General features: G+C 46.4%; 1 protein-coding gene and 1 long non-coding RNA gene across 2 annotated transcripts in view; one reads left to right on the plus strand and one right to left on the minus strand.

The window, feature by feature from the left end:
- The window catches only part of LOC125689325 (uncharacterized), a 249516-nt gene that overhangs the window by 49363 nt on the left and 178587 nt on the right, over positions 1–21566 (plus strand). The window lies entirely within an intron of this gene.
- Positions 13059–21034, minus strand: SLC30A1 (solute carrier family 30 member 1). The gene is made up of 2 exons (XM_048936301.1): positions 20391–21034; positions 13059–17132 (listed from the first exon to the last, which is right to left on the minus strand). The coding sequence occupies exons 1-2, from the start codon at positions 21016–21018 to the stop codon at positions 16216–16218; spliced, it is 1545 nt and encodes a 514-aa protein (XP_048792258.1). The 5' UTR covers positions 21019–21034; the 3' UTR covers positions 13059–16215.

The raw sequence follows: 21566 nt of genomic DNA on the forward strand, positions 1-21566 counted from the left end.
CGAAGAGAGCAGAAATCTGAGGTTGCCACAGGGCTGACTAATGTCAGAGGGGAAGAACTTGTTGGAAAGCATCAAAATGAGACTTAAAAGGAGTACTGGTTCATACAAACTAAGCAGCCTTGCTAGACTGAAAGAATGATGAAATAGCCCTTTTCATGTCCCTGCCTTCCCCTTTATGCATATGTTGTAAATAATTAACTGGCTCTTTGTCTTTAGCCCTTGATGAGTCCCCGAGTGTAATAACAGGAGTAGCTGATGGTATCTCACTGTCCTCCTTTCAGACAACACTAAGTTCTGGCATGCAATCCCATGACAGCACAGACTATCTTCTCCTTATCCACCTGATCATGTTTCCCATCCTTCTACTGTGCACATTCCAACCCTCCAGATCTATCTCCAGTGGCTGCACCATGTAGACTGGCGGCCTTGCTCCTGCCGAGCTGTAATTACAGAGGAGGTGGCCTCTAGCAACAGCCACCAGACCTGGACAACTACAGTAAATAATTGCACTCTGCTGGCCAGGTTCCCCATGTTGTGCTCGTGGTCATGAGTCATATGGGAGCACCTAGCAGGTTGATGTCACCAGTAGGACCCAGTCCTGCAAACCAACAGCTGATGGAGCAGACAAAAACATCTGTCCTGAAGCTGTTCTCCAAGCTCCCACCAGAGACCAGGCAGAGTGTCAGGCTGTCATGGTGGCTGGGTGGGCTGCGGATGTCAACACTGCCTCTCCCTGCACATCATGAGCTCTTATTTGGTAGAGAAAAGTGACTCCTGCACTTTGTAAAAAGCCAGGCTGCAGCTGGCTGAGGAGCCCCATCTTGTCATCTCCAGTGTGATTCCTGAGGCTGAATGCATTTCTGACCCAAGTGTCACCAAGTGTGCCTTTCATGGTGGCTGCAGCTCCTCACAGGGAGCAGAGGGCAGCGCTGAGCTCTGCTCTGTGTGACAGTGACATGATCCGAGGGAACAGCAAGGAGCTGTGTCAGGGCAGGGGCAGTTGGGGGTTAGGGACAGTATCTGCACCAGCGGGCGGTGGGCATGGCCCCAAGCTGCTGGAGTTCAAGGAACACTTGGACAATGCTCTCAGGTGTGTTTGAACATTGTGTGGTGCTGTGTGGAGCCAGGAGTTGGGCTCCATAATCCTTACAGGTCTCTACCAACTCAGGATATTCTGTGATTCTATGAAACACGAGGCCAGAGGTGAGCGGCTAAGGCTGACCCATCACTACCATGGCCAGGAACATCCCTTCTGAGAACAAGCAGAAGAGAATGAAGTAACTCACTACAAACCAGAAGATTTTCTGGGCCTCCTTGAGCAACAGCTCCCTTCTGCAGAATGAGGGCATCTTGCCCTTCCTTCTGACACACCTGTTTGCTCTGGATACACATAGCACAAACAAACGTGGAGTTTTGCTCAGCTGTGCCAAATCTCAGAGGGCACATGGAGACCTCGCCTGTGCAAGTGAGTTTACGTGGAGATGTTGTGGGCTGTTTAAAAAGCACACAGGAAGCACAAAGGAAGGCTTGACAGGCTGCCTGAACAGTCACTGATGAAGCAGCACAAAACAGGTATCTCCGGTCCCTTCCTCTCACACCTCTAATCCTTTCATCCGCATGCCACAGCTGTTCCCTGAGCAACAGTGGGCGCCTGTTGTCCCCATGTGTCCTCCCAGTGCTGGCCTGGCACCTCGCTCTGCCTCTGCCATCCACCAGTCCTGGCGCCCTGCATGCTGCTCTTCACTGATGGTGAGTTCCCAGATCTGCCAAAGGGTGGTTTGGCAGGATGGGTGGCTGGCACGAGGTGATGCTAAGCACTGGGAGGAGATGGCTGTGGGCTGCAGGCATGCCAGGAAACGTGTCACTGTTGTAGAGGGATGTGTGTGTAGCGATCTCTGATTAAGTTATTGCACTTTCTGCTTCTGAGAGCCAGCTCCCAGTGGAGAGGTAAGACACATCCTGCCATGATTTCTGCCGCTCTCCCCAGTGCAAGTACTTCAGTATATCCTTGTCTTTCCTGCAAGATAGGGGCATGGCTTCTCCTGGCCCCAGACACCCAAGTTGTGTATTCACTGCTCCACCCTCAACTTTCTAGTGAAAACACTCAGAGTTGGTGAGTCTGTGGCTGTCCTACACTGAGTTGTGCATTACTGCTCTTAGAGTATGGGTACTCACCCGATTGCGTGCTTTCTGACAGTATGTACATCCAGGAGCAGAGGAAAAGTTGAACCGTGAGCTCTGCCCCAAGCAAGAGTGTGAAAGGATGATGCCTCTTTCCCTCTGTCCATGCAGAGCAGCAGCACACAAGGCAGGACAAGGTAAGAAGCAACGATGGGCATGAAAGGCAAGAGGGAAATGCAGCTAAGTACCTTTAGGAAAAACAGCTTATGCTTTCCTTAAAATAATAATAATAAAGTAAAAAAAAAAGTTAAACAACATATTTTAGTATTACTTCTGATGACATGCATTTTCACCTCCTGAAGGAAACTCACCAGCTGGACTTCGAAGAAAAGGGAAAGCCTTTGGCTGCAGCCTCTTTGCCTTTCTTTAAGTCATACCTCTAAGCTGCCTCAAGCCCAGGTTTGGTCTCTCACCACCTGTTTTTCTAGGGTAGGTTATGCCACAGGTGCACTGAAAGCAGGATAACAAAGGTTCAGGGCAGTATGGCTCACTCATGATAAATCACGCTGTCATGCATCTTTGCACAGAAACCAGGAAGCTTTTCTTTTTTGGGTGCACCAAGGTCTTAAGGAGGAAATTGTTGCAACACAGACTCTGAGTCTGCTGCAGATAATTATATCTGTTTGTCCTCTGAGGCAATCTCCTCACTCCTTCACAGCTCATCTGGAGCCACTGCTTTCCACATGCCCTTGTCTCCATCGCAGGCTGCACCTGGAGCCCTGCAGGGGTGGGAGAGGTAAGCATAGGGCTGGGGCTCCACTGTGCCCCGCAGCACTATCAGCATCCAGCAGCAGACACCCAGCCCAGTGCAGGGCAGCTTTTGGGAAACCCCAATCTATGTGTGCCCAAGCATAGGCTGGGTGAGGCCTTTGGGAAGTGACAAGCGGTGGCACAGCCTTGCCCTGGCAATGTCTCTCCGGCACTGCCTTGCTGCTTTCCATCTGTGCCTTCATCTCTGTTTGGCAGTGCACATTTTGCACAGTAGCAGAACATTGCCTGCTTGTAAGAAAAGCAGATACCAGTGTTTTCTCACCCACCAACAGAGAGCATTCCAGATTTAACCTGAATGGTGTTCTGCATCCTACTTATTCAATCATGTAAGCCTATTTTACCTTCAGTACGAAAGCAGGAAAGAGGCAGACAAAGGATTTTTCACTTCAGAAAGAGGAAATACCAAAGAGAGTTCCCCAGAGACAACTTGCAGGTGAACTTGGTAATTAAAAAATTAGAGCAGAAGTATGAATCAATACACCCAGACAAACAGCTGTGACTGCATCTCAGTATTTCAGACAGGCAATCCATCGAGTTTGGCCACTCTGACACTCCTGAAAACTAGTGCAAATAAAGGCATTAGGCAGAGACACAAAAAACCTGAGGATGATACTGTCAGTGCAGAGCTAGGCTCAGAGTGATGAACATGGGGATGCTGGATCCCTCAGCCTCTTGCTAGGCAATGTGTTGTCATCCATTAAAACCATGCTTCGAGCTGTGATGCAGGACTGAAAAACTGCCCCCCAAAAATCCTTACTTAAACGCCTGTTCCTCAAGCAGCATGCTGCCTTCTGGCATTTCAAGTTTGTTGTCATGGGAATGGGTGTCAGGGTGATCAGGTCCAGCCTGAGATTTCACGCTTACCCCCTAAAGTTAACTTTATATTAGGTATAAGAAATAAACTCTTTACTCAGAGGGCATTGAGACCCTGGCACAGCTGCCCAGAGAAGCTGTGGTGCCCCATCTCTGGAGGTGCTCAAGGCCAAGTTGGATGAAGCCTTGGGCAGCCTGAGCTGGGGGGGAGGGCAGCCCTGCTCATGGCTGGGGACTCAGACCGGATGGTGCCTTGAAAGATCCTTTCCAACACAAAACACCCATTGGTTCCATAATTTTGAGTGGGGTGTTTCTGCTATTCTCAAAGGGTCAGATGTACCCCACATCCATCAGCTCACATATTGCCATGTCTGCAACACCCAGGACACCTACATGAGGCCAGGCAAGGCTTTTGGCTGGTGCCCTGCCTACTGCAGGATGGAGCAACAGAGCTGGTGGCAGAGAGCAACAAACAAGGCACCCCTCCTATTTCTTTCAACAGCACAGATTTTGGCAGGGCTGGTGCCTGATGCAGCCAGATACGAGGCACTTTTGTGGCCTCCAGGATCCGCTTCTTGGAGAGCACCTCATAGTTTAAAAGCCAAGAATATTTAGTAGTTGAGAAGAGATATTGACAGCTTGGCCACATTCACTGGTGTGTGGTTTTCAGCAGCTCCTGATCACCTCATCCCCTTTCCACAAGTGACACAACGTATGGCCCCAAGCCCAAACCCCATGGGCAGACCTCAGGTGCTCAGAGCTGGTGCCTTCCTGGCTGCCCAAGAGGAAAACAGCTCCCACCCTTGTTTCAAGGCACATGGCCTCCTGTTGGACTGCTGAAAAATAGATTTCTCCACCAGCAGCAGCCACTCAAGCATTTCAGCCAGATGCATGTGACAACAGTGGTTTCATTTGGCAAAACTGCATCGTACGGTGGCATAGATACTCCTTGAGTGATCAGCTGCCATTCAGTGTGCCACAAACCTTCACGCTGATGCTGTGCAGCCCAGGAGATTGAGTGTGAGAATATGCAGGGGAGACAAGGATGGGAGCCAGCACCTCTGTGCTTTTCTGCAGCAGCTTTCAGAAAGCTGCTAGGCGTTCCTCAAGGTCTTGATTTTCCTAATTTAAAGGAAAGGATGCATAATGTGCCACCCCTATTTCAGAAAGAAGTGCTGTTACTTAGCCTGGCTAGTCAGTGGCCATGGACGAGTTGTGTTTTCAGCAAGATGTTGTTCGTTTGTATTTTACAGAAAAAAAAATAATTGCATTTTACCAGCCTGGCCTTACTGATAATTCCCCCCTAGAGCTTTGGATGTTTGTTTGGTTCAGTGTTTATCATTTAGAGAGTAATTTGTGTGCTAATACGCATAATCCTCCAGTTCAGTTGCAAGATTTCATTTCTCCCATTGAGCTGCATTTGTAGGGTTCATTCTCTCATTCCTGGATGGGGTCTCATGAATGCAGGGCCAGTAACATTTCCTTGCCTGTTCGCAGCTCAGAAAGTCTTCAGCAAAAGCTATTGGGGTCAAATTGCTTTGTTTTGCTCAAAACACCAAAAGAATTTGAACTTGGAATGTCAGGGATAACACGGGAAACAAACTTTCCAAAAGTGGTTTGGAGGCAAGTTTTTTACAAAACATTTCTGAAACTGAAAGCATCTTACAGAAATAAAAACAGTGAAAGCACCACAGGCTCGTGACGTGTTTGCACTGACAGTTTCAAAATCTGGAGGAGTAGGCAGGTTCTCTTTCCTGCTCTTGTGTTGATGTTAGGAAAAGGACTAGAAGCTGAAAGCACACAAAGCAAACTGGCCACTTGTTCACAGCACTGGATGACCTAGATCATGGCTGTGCTCCCGAGTTTCACCATGGAAGATGCACCCTTGCTACAAATCCAGCTGTGCTTATTTGTAGGGTTTTTTTGTTGCTGTTGTTGTTTCCTCCAAGAGAACAGCAATATAGTGATAGAAGAAGAGGGCACAGTTTTGAACTAAAAGATGAGAGATTTAGATAAAATGTCAGGAAGTTTTTCACTGAGATGGCAGTGAGGCCATGGCACAGCTGCCCAGAGAAGCTGTGATGCCACATCCCTGGAGTGCTCAAGGCCAGGTTGGATGGGGCCCTGGGCAGCTGAGCGGGGGGGCAGCCCTGCCCACAGCTGGGGGCTGAGGCTGAGTGGGCTTTGAGATCCCCTCCAACTCAAACTGTTCTGTGATTCTATGATTTCCTGGACAATCCCCATTCAGCCTGACACAAGCAAACAGATGGAGGCAGGAAGGAAGCTACCAAACCCACATATATCCCTACCACTGTATTTCACTCCCTGCCACGCTGAAGTAAAAAATAAAGAAGTCAGAAATTTTATCACCATAGAAGCATTTTGGAAGAACTTTGTCCGAGCTCAAAACCAAACCAAGAGAATTTTCAGCATGGCAAGCATCCTTAGCTTCCAGAAAAAAGAAAAAAAAAAAATATATATATATATATATATATATAACATATATATATGAGTGAACGGGCTAAAGAAATCACACAAACAGTTGGCAAGACACTGTATGGGGCTCAGTGTTTATGCAGTTGCTGTGGTCCTTACTTAGGCCTGCTTAAAATGAACCAAAATACCACTGGCTGCTTGTGGTTGGTATACTGCCTTAGAGGTGGTGGAAATCCTCAGTTGTGCTCCAGTGATTTTTATCTGAGACAGTTGCTTAAATCTCCTCTGTACAGCCCACGAGAGAATAACATTTTGGCCAAATAAAAACTAAAACCACATCATTTTGGTGTTTAGTTTTTTCTTGACTCTTCTGGACATTGCAGAGTATAAAATGAGGAAAATCCTCGAGACAAACTGCTTCCCCCCCCCACAGACCCAAGCAGTAACCCACCTTGATGTCACTCCAAGCTTCCTTTAGCTGAACAGCCTCAAGATGCAAGAGGTAAAAGCATCTCACAATGCAGAAAGCTCCCACTGGAAAGGTCTGGCAGCCCCTCCCTTGTATACAACAGTTCAAGTAGTGAGCCTGTGAAGGCCACAGCGACAGGTAACAACAGTGTATTTATTGACTTGCCCATTGCCCTGATGTGTTTTCAGACCCCAGTTTCTTTCCAGGACTGCTCTGTTTCATAATAATCAAAAGTCAGCAGAGGTCTGTTTCCAGCATTCTATGGAATTATGCAAAATGGAAAAGGAAAAAACTAAACAGCAACCACATACAGACTCTCCTTCTGCACCCCAGCCTGACTGCTGCTAAAGAAGGAGATAGTATCATTCTGTTAAAGAAGGACACAACATAATTCTAGCTGTCTTTCTGCCTTAAGGTACAGTTTTATTTTATAGAAAATATATTACTTCTACAGATTTCCACAAGCCCGGTCTCATTCCTATCTCCTGTGTCACCCTTACAAAAAATGTTAATCTCTTGAGAGACCTGAAGCTCCTATGGAAATAAATGAGACAGTTAACTAAAGGTGGGTGCTCACTTTTCCCAGCCTCAGAGAGACTAGCAACTTACAGGGGATGAAGGGCACAGCTGAGGCAAGACTGACAGGCGGGCTATGGGCAAAGAGCTCTTCTCATGTCTGTTGGAGCTCCCAGTGCTGCACCAGGGCAGGTTCTCATGTTTGTAGGACCCAGAGATGGAAAACATGGACAGGAGACGGAAAACATAATCAAAGGAGCTCTATGATAACCATTACCGTCCTATCCAACTGATTCAATTAGCAGCTTGGATCTATCAAATGAAGTGCCTCTGAAATTTCACTGAATCTTAAGTTTTTCTTCCTCTTAAATAGGAGTGACTCTGAGATTAATCACACTTAGAAAAAGAAGAAAAAAAGATAAGCAACAAACAAAACTTTCTTAACAAAGGCTCAAGATGCTGGTAATTAAGCTCACCCAATCTTCAGAACCAAACCTAACACCATGGACACAGCTGCCAGCGCGTGGCCTCCAACACAGCTGGCCTGGATGAGGTGCTCTCCTTGAAAACCAGACGTGCATCTATCATGCTATTCACTGATCTCTACAATACTTTTCCCATCTGGATAAACCAGTCCTGGGACATTATCTGCTTTGTCTGAAGTCATCAGCACTTTGATGAGTTTGTTCTGCTGGATACTAAGTACAAGCAAAAATGCCACTTTGGAGCAGTCATCTTTTTTTCTATGAAAGCTGCAGAAATCTATTCCTTGGAAATCCAAGGAAAATGGTATTCCAGCCTGTTCCACTGCTCTGATCCCTGTGCTCTTGTTCTGCATGCTGCTGAAGCACTTGTGAGTGACTTGTTGCCAGTATTATTGAGGTGGCTCCAGTATCGTGACCCAAAGCTACTGTTGTTACAGTTGATGTTTAAAGAAACATTGTGCCCACAAAAATTTAACAAGATTTTGAAAATGAAGTTATTTCTACTTATCTACTTGGATTAGAAACAAAGACACAGAACTAGTAAATCATTTTTTTGTTGATAATGAAACACCATGTAAACAGAACTAATTATTTAATTTGAAAACATCCTTAGTAATATGTTAAAATATTTGCATTTGAACTTTAAAAGCTTGGAAGCATATCTGTGGGCTAGAGAAACTTTCAAGCCTTCATCATCACTGAAGTAAGATCTATTAAAATTTAGCAGCCTTCAGTAGTTGCAGATGCACAGCACTGTGTCAACCTCTGATTTGTAATTTAAGGTTAAGGTTTAAAGATAAAGGGGAAGGGAAGGATGGCAGCAGTCCGCCCTTGTTTATCTTGTGTAAGCGATTCTGTCCTAGCCCAGACCGATGACTTTGTCCCCAAACTGCTGTTTCGAAAGGGGAACTCCACATTGCATAATGTGCATTTTACTTTACCTCAAGTGATTGGGAGAAATATCATTCTGTCGGGGTTTTAAGCAAGAAAACTTCAGTACAAAGACACAGAGTTTTCCAGTCTTTTCATAGAGGCTGCTTTTCATACACTGAGGTGTGAAACCATAATTCTTTTACCTGATTTTCCACTCTGTTTCTACAGCAGGAGCTGAGGTCGGTACTCTGCGCTGTCCTCTCCTGATGTAACAGCTAAGGTGATGCTGGCTGCCTTCTCAGGTCTCACAGCAGGAGGCTGAGACACACTGCAGAGCTGGAGGGGGAAAACAGAGAACATTACTACTCTCACTGAACAGTTGCAGGAAAAGCAAACAAACAAACAAAAAAGGTAAGCAGTCCAAAAGCAAAATCCGCACATGCAGTTTTTTCTCCATTGGTGCCATAATTTCAAAAGCCTTCAGATAATGTTATTGAGGTTTTAAACAATACGTCTGCCTTCGGCACCCTCTGAGCTGTGACTTGCAGCCAGCAACGCCCCACTCTCGGCTTGACGTAAGCAGGCCTTAACAAGGCTCTGCCCACAGAGTCTGCCTCAGCATTTGGTTTCTGTACTTTTCCTAATCCTTGAGAAAAGAAAACTGGGACATTACAGTGCCAAGTGACATCCCACCTCCCAGCTGAAGCATATGGACCAAACACCTCCTGGTCTGCGACAGTTTGCCCACTTGAAATCCCTGCCACACACCTATGATGTGCGGGGAGATTTGCAGAGAAACTGCAAACATGGCTACAGTAGTTGGCTAATAGTGCCTGTAATCATCAAGCACAATTCCTTCTTTTTTTTTCTTCCTTTTTTTTTTTTTTTTTTTTTTTTAATATTTTTGAACCTCAATGTGAGAAGAAGTGCAAATTCCTTCAAAGTAGCATGGCATAAAAGCACAGGAACTCAACTGCTACGAGTATTTAGAACATGCATTTTGTATATATAGACCAGGAGGCAAGAGACTGGAGAGAGCCTTGTAGAAAGGGATGTGGGTGTTCTGGCAAGTTAAATATGAGCCAGCAGTGTGCCATGGCAGCCCAAAGGGCCAACTATGCCACGGGATGCCCCAGGCCCAGCACTGCCAGGGGGTGAGGCGAGGGGCTGTTCTCTGCGCTCTGTGCTGTGAGGCCTCACCTCCAGCACTGGGATCTGGTTTGGGTGCCACACTGTAAGACAAAAAGCTATTAGAGAGTGTCCAAAGGAGGGCTACGAAGATGGTGAGGAGTCTGGAGGGCAAGGCGTGTGAGGAGCTGCTGAGAAGCCTGGGTTTGCTCAGCCCAGTGCAGAGGAGCTGAGGGGAGGCCTGACGGCGCCTGCAGCTCCTCACAGGGAGCAGGGGGCAGCGCCGAGCTCTGCTCTGTGTGACAACGACAGGGCCCGAGGGAGCTTTTGTACCGCACCTCAGCTAGCTGCGTGACAAGGCAGCATCACAGCCATCAATAAAGCCGAATCCGGGTTACAGATCCATCCGGCGGCTCCAGAGGGGAGGGCAGAGCAGAAGGGGCTCAGCACAGGCCAGCAGCACAGCACAAACGCAGGAAACTCAGCAGGTTGCACATCCTGCTCCACAGCATCACTGCCGCTATTCTTAGCCGCGCTGGCTGGTGTGAGGAAAAGGCTGGGGGGCACGTGAAGGCGGCAATGCGAAACAGCATGTGTGAGGTGGGGGATTGCAGTTCGGTGTGAGTGCTATTTTAAAGGCTGTGTTGTTATGCTAAAAAAAAACAAAACCAAAAACAAAACAAAAAAACCCTAACCATCCTACCAAAAAAGCTATCTGTGACAGCTAACCCAATTTCAGTGGTGAGGGCTTTAGGTAGGTGTGGGACAGACGGGGTTGGGGTGCAGGCTCCTTCTGCAGCTGCTTGCAGCCAGACGTTCCCACAGCACATCACCTCTGCAGCACACAAAGGGGCTGTTCTGGGAGAATGTGGTGTGGGAACAGCATGGGTGAAGGAAGACACTTCTAAAAGCTCACGCCATAGGCCTGAGGCTTCTCCTATCCACTGAATTAAAAATTCACATATTAGCATGCGAAGGGAGGATGTTCCTACCAAGGACAAATTGCATTTCATGATGGGGTAGAAATAGCTTTGGGAAATGGCTGAATTCATACTAAACTGCAGTGCTTACAGTACAACCAAACACATCTTCCTGTGTGTATAACTAACAACAGAACCGCTTCTCCCTCTTGAAGCAAAGAGCTCCAAAGTTGAACTACAAGCTCCAAAACAAATGCATCACTGCAAGCCCATGAACAGCTCCAGGCAGGTCCTAATTGCGATCCTGCCCCCTCCATATTATTGCTGGCAGCTGCATCTTGTGCAGCCAGTACTTTTCTCTCAATGTATTTGAGAAGCTGCAGTGCTTCCAGATTGAAAGAAATGAAGCTGAAAAACAACTAAGCACCTTCCAAAGTCTATGTTCCAAAGTCTTGGAAATCAAATAAAGTGAGATAGACATCTATTAGCAGTCCTACCTTATTGACCTAAACAATAGATATTTAACCACTGCCAGCTAATAGGTCAGCATTTTTTTTAGTAATTCTTTTCAAAGGCTAAAAAAGTGCATTTTGCGTACATGCAATTAATTCTCCACGTGGCATCAGCAGCTATTCTTTTAATTGCACCTGGCAGTGGAGTTGGAGGGCATCACTTTACAGCCCACTTATTAACTCTTGCTCCACTCGTGCACTTTGTACTTGTTCCCAAGATTCCCAGCAGCCGTGAAAGTGCCTTTCTGCTTGTCAGATGTCTTCTAAGGGACTGGCTTAAGAAAGAAATCCCAACTAACAGTTCTTGACATTCAAAAGCTCCATTTATTTTCTCAAGACTTTAATACTTTAAAAAAAAAATTTGCATTTATTTTCAAAGAAGCCCAAAAGAAATTTCAGCAATGAAATCTGGTTATGCCAATTATATTCTAGCACCGCTCAGAAACAAGATCCAGGACATAGGGGAAAAAAAAAAAAAAGCCAAATGAATCCCATGTGCTTTTTGGAGACATAGATAAAACTTACTTTTTCAGTATTGTGGTTTTGCTCTTCAACTATTTAGGTAACACTGTGAATGCAAAAAAATACAGACAGGAGCCTGCTAAAACCTGCTACTGTACTTCAGAGGCAGTTAACCACACAGAGCAAAGGTTACAAGGGATAACCAGACCGCCTGTTATCAGCAAAGCTACATTTGATTTGGAAAACTGTCAAGACTGCCTCTAGCTCAGGCACATGGAGCATCCGCCTCTTTCCGTCTTGCAGAGAAAAAGCCAAAATTAATACAGAGCTAAACAACTTACATACATATCCAAAAAGGGAGTAGTTGATGCCATGCTATGGAACTAAAATAGGCAGAGCATGTTTAAATGCTTTTAAAAATAGTTAGCAGTATTCCCCATTCCCCCCGTGTGGAACTCAGAACATCCAGCCCCTCTGTCCCCCACTCTCTCCATAGCTGAAGAGATTAGGGAGTGCAGGCAGAGCAGGGGGCAGGGGCAGGGGAATGGCAGGAATCTTTATCCCTCTGCCTCAAACTCTACCAGTCGGTGTTTAATAAACTCGGGCAGCCCCATTTCAGAAGCACAAAGCAACATCCGTTCAGCTAAATTTGTTAGCAAGCCTGAGGACACTTGTCAGGTTTTTCTTTCTTTTTGGAGAGTGGAAAAAAATAAATAAGCCCTGGGATAAGCTCTGGAAATTGCAACAAATTCATTTCTGCAGCACACTGAGAATCACAACGCTGCCAATTGTAAAACAGCCCAAAAATACGAGTACTTGCAGTTCTCCAGGAGGCAGGCTGCACTGGCAGGAGCTCTGGGCTCACTCCTGCAAGTAATTCCTTGCATGCAAGTAGCTACTCGTCAGCCCGATGAAACTATTCTTGAACACAGAAATTTGCAGGACTGAGCCCTTGCCATGACTTTCAGGGAGTCACAAGTTGGAGCTAGTTTTGCTTTTTACATAAGTATGTGTCTGTCTATACTGAACTCCACAGGGCAGCAATAAAAGATACTACCAAAAGCCTACAGAAGATGCTGAAAGCAAGCAGCTAAATTATTACAAGGAGCTCCACATAAGCAATCTGCTCCACTAAAGTAGCCTGTGCAAAGCAATACTGTGACCAGCCCCCAAGGATCTGCATCACCCCTGCATCTCAGCACCGGTATGGGCTAAGTGATAATTCCAAGCAGTGTGTTTCTGGATGAGACGTACTAAACAGAAAATATTTCAACCAGCGGTGTTTGGCACATCTCTAACATTTAATCAGAAGCATAAACAATCTAGACACTGAAATACAAACTTATTTTTCCTTAAAATCAGTGTTCCATAGCTGTTTTTTTTTAATTATTATTTAAAAAATTCAGGAATGTGATACACAATACAATTAGCTCCCCACCACTGCAGTGCTCACTTACAGGAGATTCACTAGTTTTGTGCTTTGCGGGAAAAAAAAGGACAGACTGTGCAGTGTCTTTGAAGGCTCTCGGTCTTCTGGAACTATGATTTTCAGAATAAATCTGGTCTGTGTAACCACAGGCAAGTCAGCTGTCTTGTTGGGTCTAACACAGCCAGAATAAGCACAAAAACAGTGTTCGTGCTGCAGTATGGCCACCTGGCCAGCCTTGTACTTCCAGGGAATGAATCAAGCTAAAGAGACTGAAGGGCCCCGTTCCCAGCAGCTGGTGCTGAACACGCAACATGCCACAGGACAAAGAGGCTGCGCAGCTCCCTGTGCCCCCTGTCAGCATCAGCATCTTCAGCATCACATTCATGTCCTGTCCTGGTAATAAAAATAATGTGGTGGAGAGCTTTGTGTCTTTTAAGCTAGCCATTGCCTGCAATGGACACAGTAATAGAAAAATATGACTTCTGGCACAAAAAGATTAAATAGTTACAGTGGAATTAGTGACCACAATTTCATCTATTTGGGTGCATTTACTGAAACTGTTAACCAATGGTGGCAACGTTGCTCTCTTTTTATAAAAGCAACAGGAGAGACGTTGGACTTGTCAGGGCTACTATAGTCCCTCTGCATGCTTTTTTTGGTGTTTTCCTTTTTTAAAATAAATCTAAGAGCAGTAGTTCTACGGTGCATTAGTGATACACAGCAGGACCTCAATAATTCATACTAATGACTGAGACCAATTTTAAACTAGCAAGCAAAATAATTACTAAAAGTTTACCATAGAAAGCAAGAATACACATTTAAAAAAAAAAAAATAGCACTTTGTTCATTTCAAAATTTACTTGGATAATACTTTGTAGTATACTAGCAGTAGTAGCATATTTTGCAAACGTAGTCTCATACAAGATCTCATAACAGTCAACTCTAGATCATATACAGGTAACACAAGAAAGAATTAAGCTAATTCAGACAGAACAAAACCATATATAAATACTATATTAACACATTTAAGTTAGTTCATGAAACTATACAAGCAGAAACACAGAGCACGCTCAGTGATGCTGGGAAGCACCACTGCCCCGAGCTGGGCTAAGCCCCGCTACTTCTCCCGTGCATTGACACGAGGCACCACACCGGCATTCGCTACAGCTAGCCTGGCCGTGCAGACTGCACAGCCAGCACACAACACTGGTCATCCACCCATGGATAATCGAGAGTTGACTGCAATGCTCCACTGAGAGGTTGGGTAAGACTACTGACACAACCCAGGACTGACGAGCAGCAGACTATTCCAAACTACTTATGAGCAATTAGCATACAAGATGCGTATTGGAAATGCAAACTAGCAAAGTGTTCTGTATCTGGAGGCAAAGCTACATTCCCTTCGCTAACAAAACATTCTTTTAAAAAATCTATACTTAAATACTGTTGAAAACCTGAAAACCATAGCATCAAAGAATTTTGTAAGGCCAAAACTATCCTCGGTTCCCTCTGTTGTGCCTGGGTATTGTAATACATTTGAAGGAGCACACACTAACGCAGCTTAGTATCCCACACTCCTTCCAGCGCCTTCCAGTAACAGATCTCAGAGTTCATCACGCAAGAGTTAAGCCTCACAACACCCCTGTGAGGTAGGTATTATTCCCATGTTAAGACAGGGAAACCGAGGCAGAGTGTTTATCCGACGTGCCCAGAGTCACACAGCAAACAATGGAAGATGTGAGCGGCTTTCCAGTTTGGAGCACAGGAGCAGTCGATTAATGACCAGGCATTATTCCCCATACACAACTCACAGGTGGATCAAGAGGGTCAGGGTTTTAGATTAGATTCCTTTTATCTTCAACTCTCACCTAGTCTCCGCCAGATTCAGAGTCCACAGATCAGCTTCTCCTGTGAAGGTGTAAGTTTGGCAGCACGCTGTAACAGCTTCTTTACAGCCAGCTGTCAGTTAACTGATTTAACATTCAAAAGCAAAGAATCAGATACTCCTTAACTGAAATTATGTGATACACATCTTACAAAATAAAGTACAGTGAATGAAATCCTGCTCCCCCATACACTTTAGCAGAAACCAGATGGACACTCCCAAGGATGCTGCAGAGACCAGGAGCACAGCCACTGCAAGTGCTTGCAGACAGACTTAACTACATGCAAAATGCCTCACTGGATTACTGTTCATGGAGGCTATGCCAAAGCTTTTGAAAAGCATCGGTTTTACTGTCAGAGCTTGACAAACTTCCCCCTGACAGAGCTCTTACTGACACAACTAAGTTCTTCTTTTATTAGTAAACTCAGCATCAGTTAAAGCTGAAGCTGCAGCTCTTCATTCATGGCAGAGTCAAGGCTTCCTTAAGCTCAAAGACTTCTATGATGATACGCAACTTGGAAATAATGAAAAACACCAGAAAATCTGTAACATATTAAAGTAGGCATTACTTTATCTGCCATTCTCACATCCTGATCACACACAGTATACAGTAGCTTGAACTTTCATTTTGAGCAAAAAAAAACAAAAACAAAAACAAAACCCTTTCACATCTGATATTTTCACAGGCCGTTGATTTTAATTACCTCACTACCTTACCAGAAAAGATGGGGATGTTCTCACAATCACTTGACGTCTCCTTAAAAATATGCTATGTGATATATTTGTAAGAAAAACCTTCACATTTTTTATTACATAAGATTAAGAAAAATACGTGAAACTGACAAAGTGGTTTCCAGTTTTAAGTAGTTATATCTTTAAAAATGTTCTATCAACTTTGGTTTCCTTAGGGCTTCTAAATAAACAATATATTAAAATATCTACAAATCAAATATTAAAGGAAAAAGCAGGTCCAAGAGATCTGTAACACAAACTGAGTTCCTATATGCTTATCCCTCAAGTATCTTTTAATTGAAAAAAAAAAAATAATTTGAAGCACAACAAAAAGTGTCTCAGCTGAAATGTTGAAAGTGTTTTTCTGAAGTTGTTACAGCATCGGTGCACTTTCTGTCTGTCTCACTAGGAAGTCAACAGAAACGTTGTATGACAGTGACATCATGTTCTTTAGAACAAGCATTCTAGATTTAGCAATATGACAAGAACAAGGACCTCAGCAATTACACTAATTGGCAAAATGCATCTCAAACATCTGTCTCTTCCCCTTGCAACACAGCTGTTGTCAAAGTCACCAAAACTCAGGTAGCACCATTCAGGGAGTTACAAAGATGATTCAAACTGCTCGTTTTGATCGGTGTTTGCCTCTAGCTTAACCGCAGGTACACTCTCCGATTTAGTCCTTCTAGTTTTGTTGTGTGGAAATTCAATGACAACCTCTGAACAAGAAATACTAAGCGAAGAAGATTTTTCTGTCTTCTTTCCAGTATTATCTTCTATCGTTCCACAACATTGCTTCAAAGCACACTGAGTTCTGCAAGGAAACTCGCATTTCCCTCTCCCTGATTCAGAGCCAACGCTGGCAAACTCGGGCTGGATGGTAGTTGCATGAATCCCTTCATCGTGAAAGATCTCTTTTATGCGCTTTGCCACCATCATGTACGTGGAAGGGTCAGGACACTTTATGTGAGCCGTGCCAATGATCCTACTGCCTGCTAGCTGCCAAATGTGTAATTCATGCACCGCTTCAACTCCTTCAAGGGTACGTAATTTTGAGTTCAAAGAATGAACATCTATTTGTTTGGGAACAGTCTGCAGAAGTATAAGGGCCGACTCCCTAAGCAATGGGTAAGTTGTGTAAAGGAGGATACAAACCATAATCAAACAAAGAACAGGGTCTAAATATAGTAACCAGCATGGACCAGCCACCGTAATGCTCTCTTGCTCAGACTTGTTTACACTGCCAAGAGGCTGGGATAAAGTAGCATTCTCCACACAATGGCTATTGACACACGGATTAAAGCAGGGCCCATCTTTGGGGCATGGATTCCACAAACCATAAAAGAGCAAGGCATTCACTACGACAATTACTGAACCTAAGGCATCTCCAAAAACATGCAGAAAAACTCCACGCATGTTAAGCTGCGCGCTAGAGTCTTCCTCAACCTCTTCAACATCCAGAGGATAATGCCCAGCGTTCCCATTCACTTGTAGGTCAGTCGTGTCGTCCTTCATATCACCTGACAAGAAAACAGTAGAGCCATTAGGCACATGCTAATACACATTACTACAATTCCATATAAAATTATTATCAACATTAAGCCTGCCTCATGCAGTACAAAACTGAAAAACAAGCAACTTGGCCCATCACGCTTCTATTTTACCAAAAATCCACTTCCACCTTTTCCAGCTGCTTAACCATTAACAACTTACTCTTCATTTCTCATGCAAAATGAAGAATTGTGGAGCATATACTTAAAGGTTGCTTAAGTAGCTGTGTAATTTATATTTGCTTCCTCTTGTGAAAGGCCAGATAATCACATTGCTAAAACCTCTCTAGCACGATAGCAGTGAAGTTCTATTTAATATTACATCTTACAAAATTAAAAGCTCACAAGCAGCTTGGATGCTACTTTATAGACATTTATTTTCAGGTTGAGCAGTTCATTTCCAAAAGACCTCTGAAATCAAACAGGAGGAATCATTCCTGAGATGCCAGCAGAACAGTGAGATACAATGAGCTGAGCTTTGGAGGTCTAACAGGAAGAATTTGTCAGCAGCATTGACAACAGGACAGTATAAGTTATCACTTCAGTTCTCAGAGGCTATGAATTTGTGCTGTTTGTATTCCAGAATATATACAAACTTATTTTTAGTACTTTTGTTGATTTTCAAGTAACACATTGCTGTTGAGTGGCATACAGCTGTTGATGCCCAAAGCCATGTATTACGAATCACATAATTCGTAAAAGAACATTTTAGTACCCTCCCTTATCAAAATGGGTTCCATCACACCCAACAAGCTATGCAGGAACAAATGCACACACCATTATAAAGAGGCAGAGTGAAGTTTCTGAAAGAAATCATTTTCCAAACTTCAACATTGGAATTATTTTACAAGATTAACTTTTTATGCTTCTTCAGAAGATCTTTGGACAGACAACTTACAGTGTTAAAGAAATGTAACGGGCACTGGCCACTGGCCAGTAAAACAAGAAGCTCTCACTGCTTCTACAGTTACTGAGTTCAGAACTTTGTAAACATTAATGTGTTAACATGACCTGCAGCTTTTGTAATTCTGCTCTCATGACTGTAATTCTGTGATCACAAAAGTGTCTCCAAGGCCTTTCCTCTCCCAAGACGGAGGCAGGCACACACTGAGGTGGCTGAGAGGTAGGTCAGTCCCAAGCCCTTGGCTCATCACGCTGGGCATCACACTTCTGCCCTAAAGCTCCAGCTACATTTTCCACACAGTTTCTAGAGTCATGGAACAAGGAAATGTCACTGGGGCCAGTAATCTTCCAGAGAAATGAGTGAGTTAGAGGAAAATATCTTGAGTTACAGAGTTCAGACTTCAGGGTTCACAATGAGGGCACAGAAAGAGGACGCCTTCTGATCCTGCTCCATACCAAGAGTTTGGGACAAAGGGGATTTGGAGAGTCAGTGGATAGGGGTGGATAGCAAGAAGCAAGGTTCCGAAAGCTCTGAGTCTTTTCAATGGTTAAAATGTCTCAATTTGAATTTTGACTCATTTAAACCCAACTATAAACAGATTACTTTACACAAAATGTATGCACAAAGATGCCTGTGCAGGACTAACCCCTGAGGCTATTGTGAGGATTTCTCTTCATCCTCAGGAGAAGAGAGCCTACCCTTCTTCACAATTCCCTGCTGAGGTACAGCACCAATTTCAGTCATTTCCCATTTTCACTTGTACACCTTACAGCTTCTTACAAGTCTTCATGCACCTTTACCTGTGACACTTCCATGGGTCAACAACAAATAACTCCATCCTTACATAATCATGACATGGCAGAGAAGGAAAGGCAAACTTCCTTGAAAGTTTCACCATGCCCAAAATTATGCCCTGCTACTTACTAAATGCCCACAACAAATTATTTGCTTCTGCTGGAAGGACACCCACAAGATGTTCCACACAAGTTACCCAAAAGCAGCATACATTTCAATCCACAAGAGAAGCCAATCTTTTAGCTTACAACTAGACAGGAATTTAGCTGAAAGCACAACTTACATTCCAACAGGCAAGAACAATTCAAAGGCCAAGGTATCAATTAGATCAATGGCTAACTGAATTTTACACTGTTTGAAACTACTTATTAGGATACTTTTGTTGGGACTAACACAACATTAAGAGCTTATTTTATTTTGTGGTTAAGAAAGGAGTTCAATACACTCAGAGAACTTACAATCTTTTCAAAAGCAACAGGGAGTCAAAACACTAAAGAAACTAAAAAGAGGAACTCCAAGTTTCTCAGATGTCCATGAGAACTTCTAACTACTGAAATACTGAAACTGTAGCAAAGTTCACTCCACAGAGGAAAGAACAACCTAAGCTAATTCAGCAGTGTCTCCTAATACTGCCCTGAGAAGAAAGGAGATACATGGATCAGAGGACTGAGAAAAAAAGGAGATGTGGGTCCAAGGACTGACACTCTTTCTTTCCTGCTGCAGGGATACAGTAAGAGTGAAGTGCATAAGCAGCAAACATGCAACTTCCACTGACACACAGTATTCAGCTTAGACCAAATGACTTCAAAACAAGTCACCCAGGCATCTGAATCCACTGAAAAAATAACCCAAGACATTCCCTCCCACAAAAAAGACAGCATAGTCAGAACTAGGGAGAGAAGATCTTAACAAACAAGTGAATGAGAAGCTTCATTCTTTGGAAAGCTCAAGAAAGCTAACTTGAAATCACACGTGTGCTGCGAAACCAGCAAGCTCTGCATTCAGTGCCTTCTGCATGACTTCCTCAACACCAACTGGTAACCTCAAAGATTTCTTCCTACACACGCCTCGAAGAAACACCGCATTACTGCAATGGAATTTACTTCGGTACGCTGCGTCCAGTGGGAAAAAATCTCTGAGGTTGATGACAACTAAAGCAACAGAGTGATCCGTCTGTCAGGACCAAGGCGCTGAGCTGCAGTTTGATGCACAGCCAGTTCAGCCGCCAGGGCACTGCCTTGTGACAGGCGAACACCGCTTGTCACGCGCCTCCTCTGCTAGCACCAACTTTTCCCAAGACCCCAAGCTTCACCCCGAGCTGCGTGCGAGAGAAAGGCGCGTCCCAAGGCGCTGCTTTTAGCACCCGGACAAGAGGTTTGAGGCGGAGGTGCCGCCCGCCCCGCTAAGCAGCTTTCCCGCCGCTTCCCTCAGGACGGACGGGCGGCCCCGCGGAGCTCGTGCCACCGCCGTCCTCGAGGACGGGACCTGAGGCGCTCTGCCGCGACGGGCACGAGGCGCGCGGGGCTTACCCAGCTTCTCCTGGCTGACCCCATTGGAGCCGCTGCAGTTCTCCACCAAGGTGCTGGTCTCCTCGCGGTGCAGCGCGGCCTCCCCGTCCCCGGGGCTTTGCTCGGCCTTGGCGCTGCCCCGGGGGAGCCGGGCGCCACCCCCGTGCGCGTGGCCGTGGGAATGGCCGTGTCCGCCGACGCCGTGGTGGTTGAAGAGGCAGAGCCCCAGCAGGTTGATGACGAGCCCCGCCACCCCCACGGCGATGACCACCAGCGGCTGCTGGATCTCGTGGGGCTCGGTGAAGCGCTCGATGGCCTCCAGCAGGATGGTGAAGCAGAGGGCGGTGAGGAAGACGGCGTTGACCAGGGCGCCCATCACCTCGGCGCGCACCCAGCCGAAGGTGTTCTTCTTGGTGGCGCGGGTGCGCTGGGCGAAGCGCACGGCCACCAGCGCCACGACCAGAGCCATGACATCGGAGAGCATGTGGAAGGAGTCGGACAGCATGGCCAGCGACGACGTGACGCGGCTCACCACCACCTCCACCACGAAGAAGAGGAAGGTGAGCGCCAGCATGCACAGCAACCGCGCCCGCCGGTTCTGCCACCACCGCGGCCCGCCCGGCCCCTCGGCCGCCATCCCCCCGCACATTGCGCCGGGGCGAGCGCCGGCGGCCGCCGGCCCGGCCCGGCCCGGGCGCGAGGAGAGCCGCCGAGCGGCCCGCGGCGGAGCCCCGACGGCGAGCGCGGCCCCGTCTCCGCCGCCGCCGGCCCGGCCGCCGCCGCTCCCTCCGCTGGCGCCGGGCGAGCAAACTTTGCACCCGAGCCCCCTCACTCTTTCCACACGGAACCCGAGCCGGCGCGGCCACGCCTCCCAGCCCGCGCCCCATTGGCCGCCGCCCCTCCGCTCCGCGCGGCCCGCCCGCCCCCGCCCCCCGCCTCGTCCACCATTGGCCGGCGCGCCCTCGCGACAGCCGGCCCCTCCCCGGCGAGACCGCCCATCGCCGGGCCGGCGGGCGGTGCTCGGTGTGACGTCCCGCGAGCGGCGGCTCCGATTGGCGAAGCCTGTCGGCTTCTGCCCCGCGGTCCCGCCCCGCGGCGAGCGGGACTCGTGCAAAAGGTGCGCTTCTTCACACGGCCCGGCCGGCGCGCGCCCGGGGGGCGGAGCTCCCCCTGCGGGCCGGGCGGGTTCGCGCGGGA

The sequence above is a fragment of the Lagopus muta genome, chromosome 2, assembly GCF_023343835.1.
Source record: "Lagopus muta isolate bLagMut1 chromosome 2, bLagMut1 primary, whole genome shotgun sequence".
Classification (NCBI taxonomy): domain Eukaryota; kingdom Metazoa; phylum Chordata; class Aves; order Galliformes; family Phasianidae; genus Lagopus; species Lagopus muta.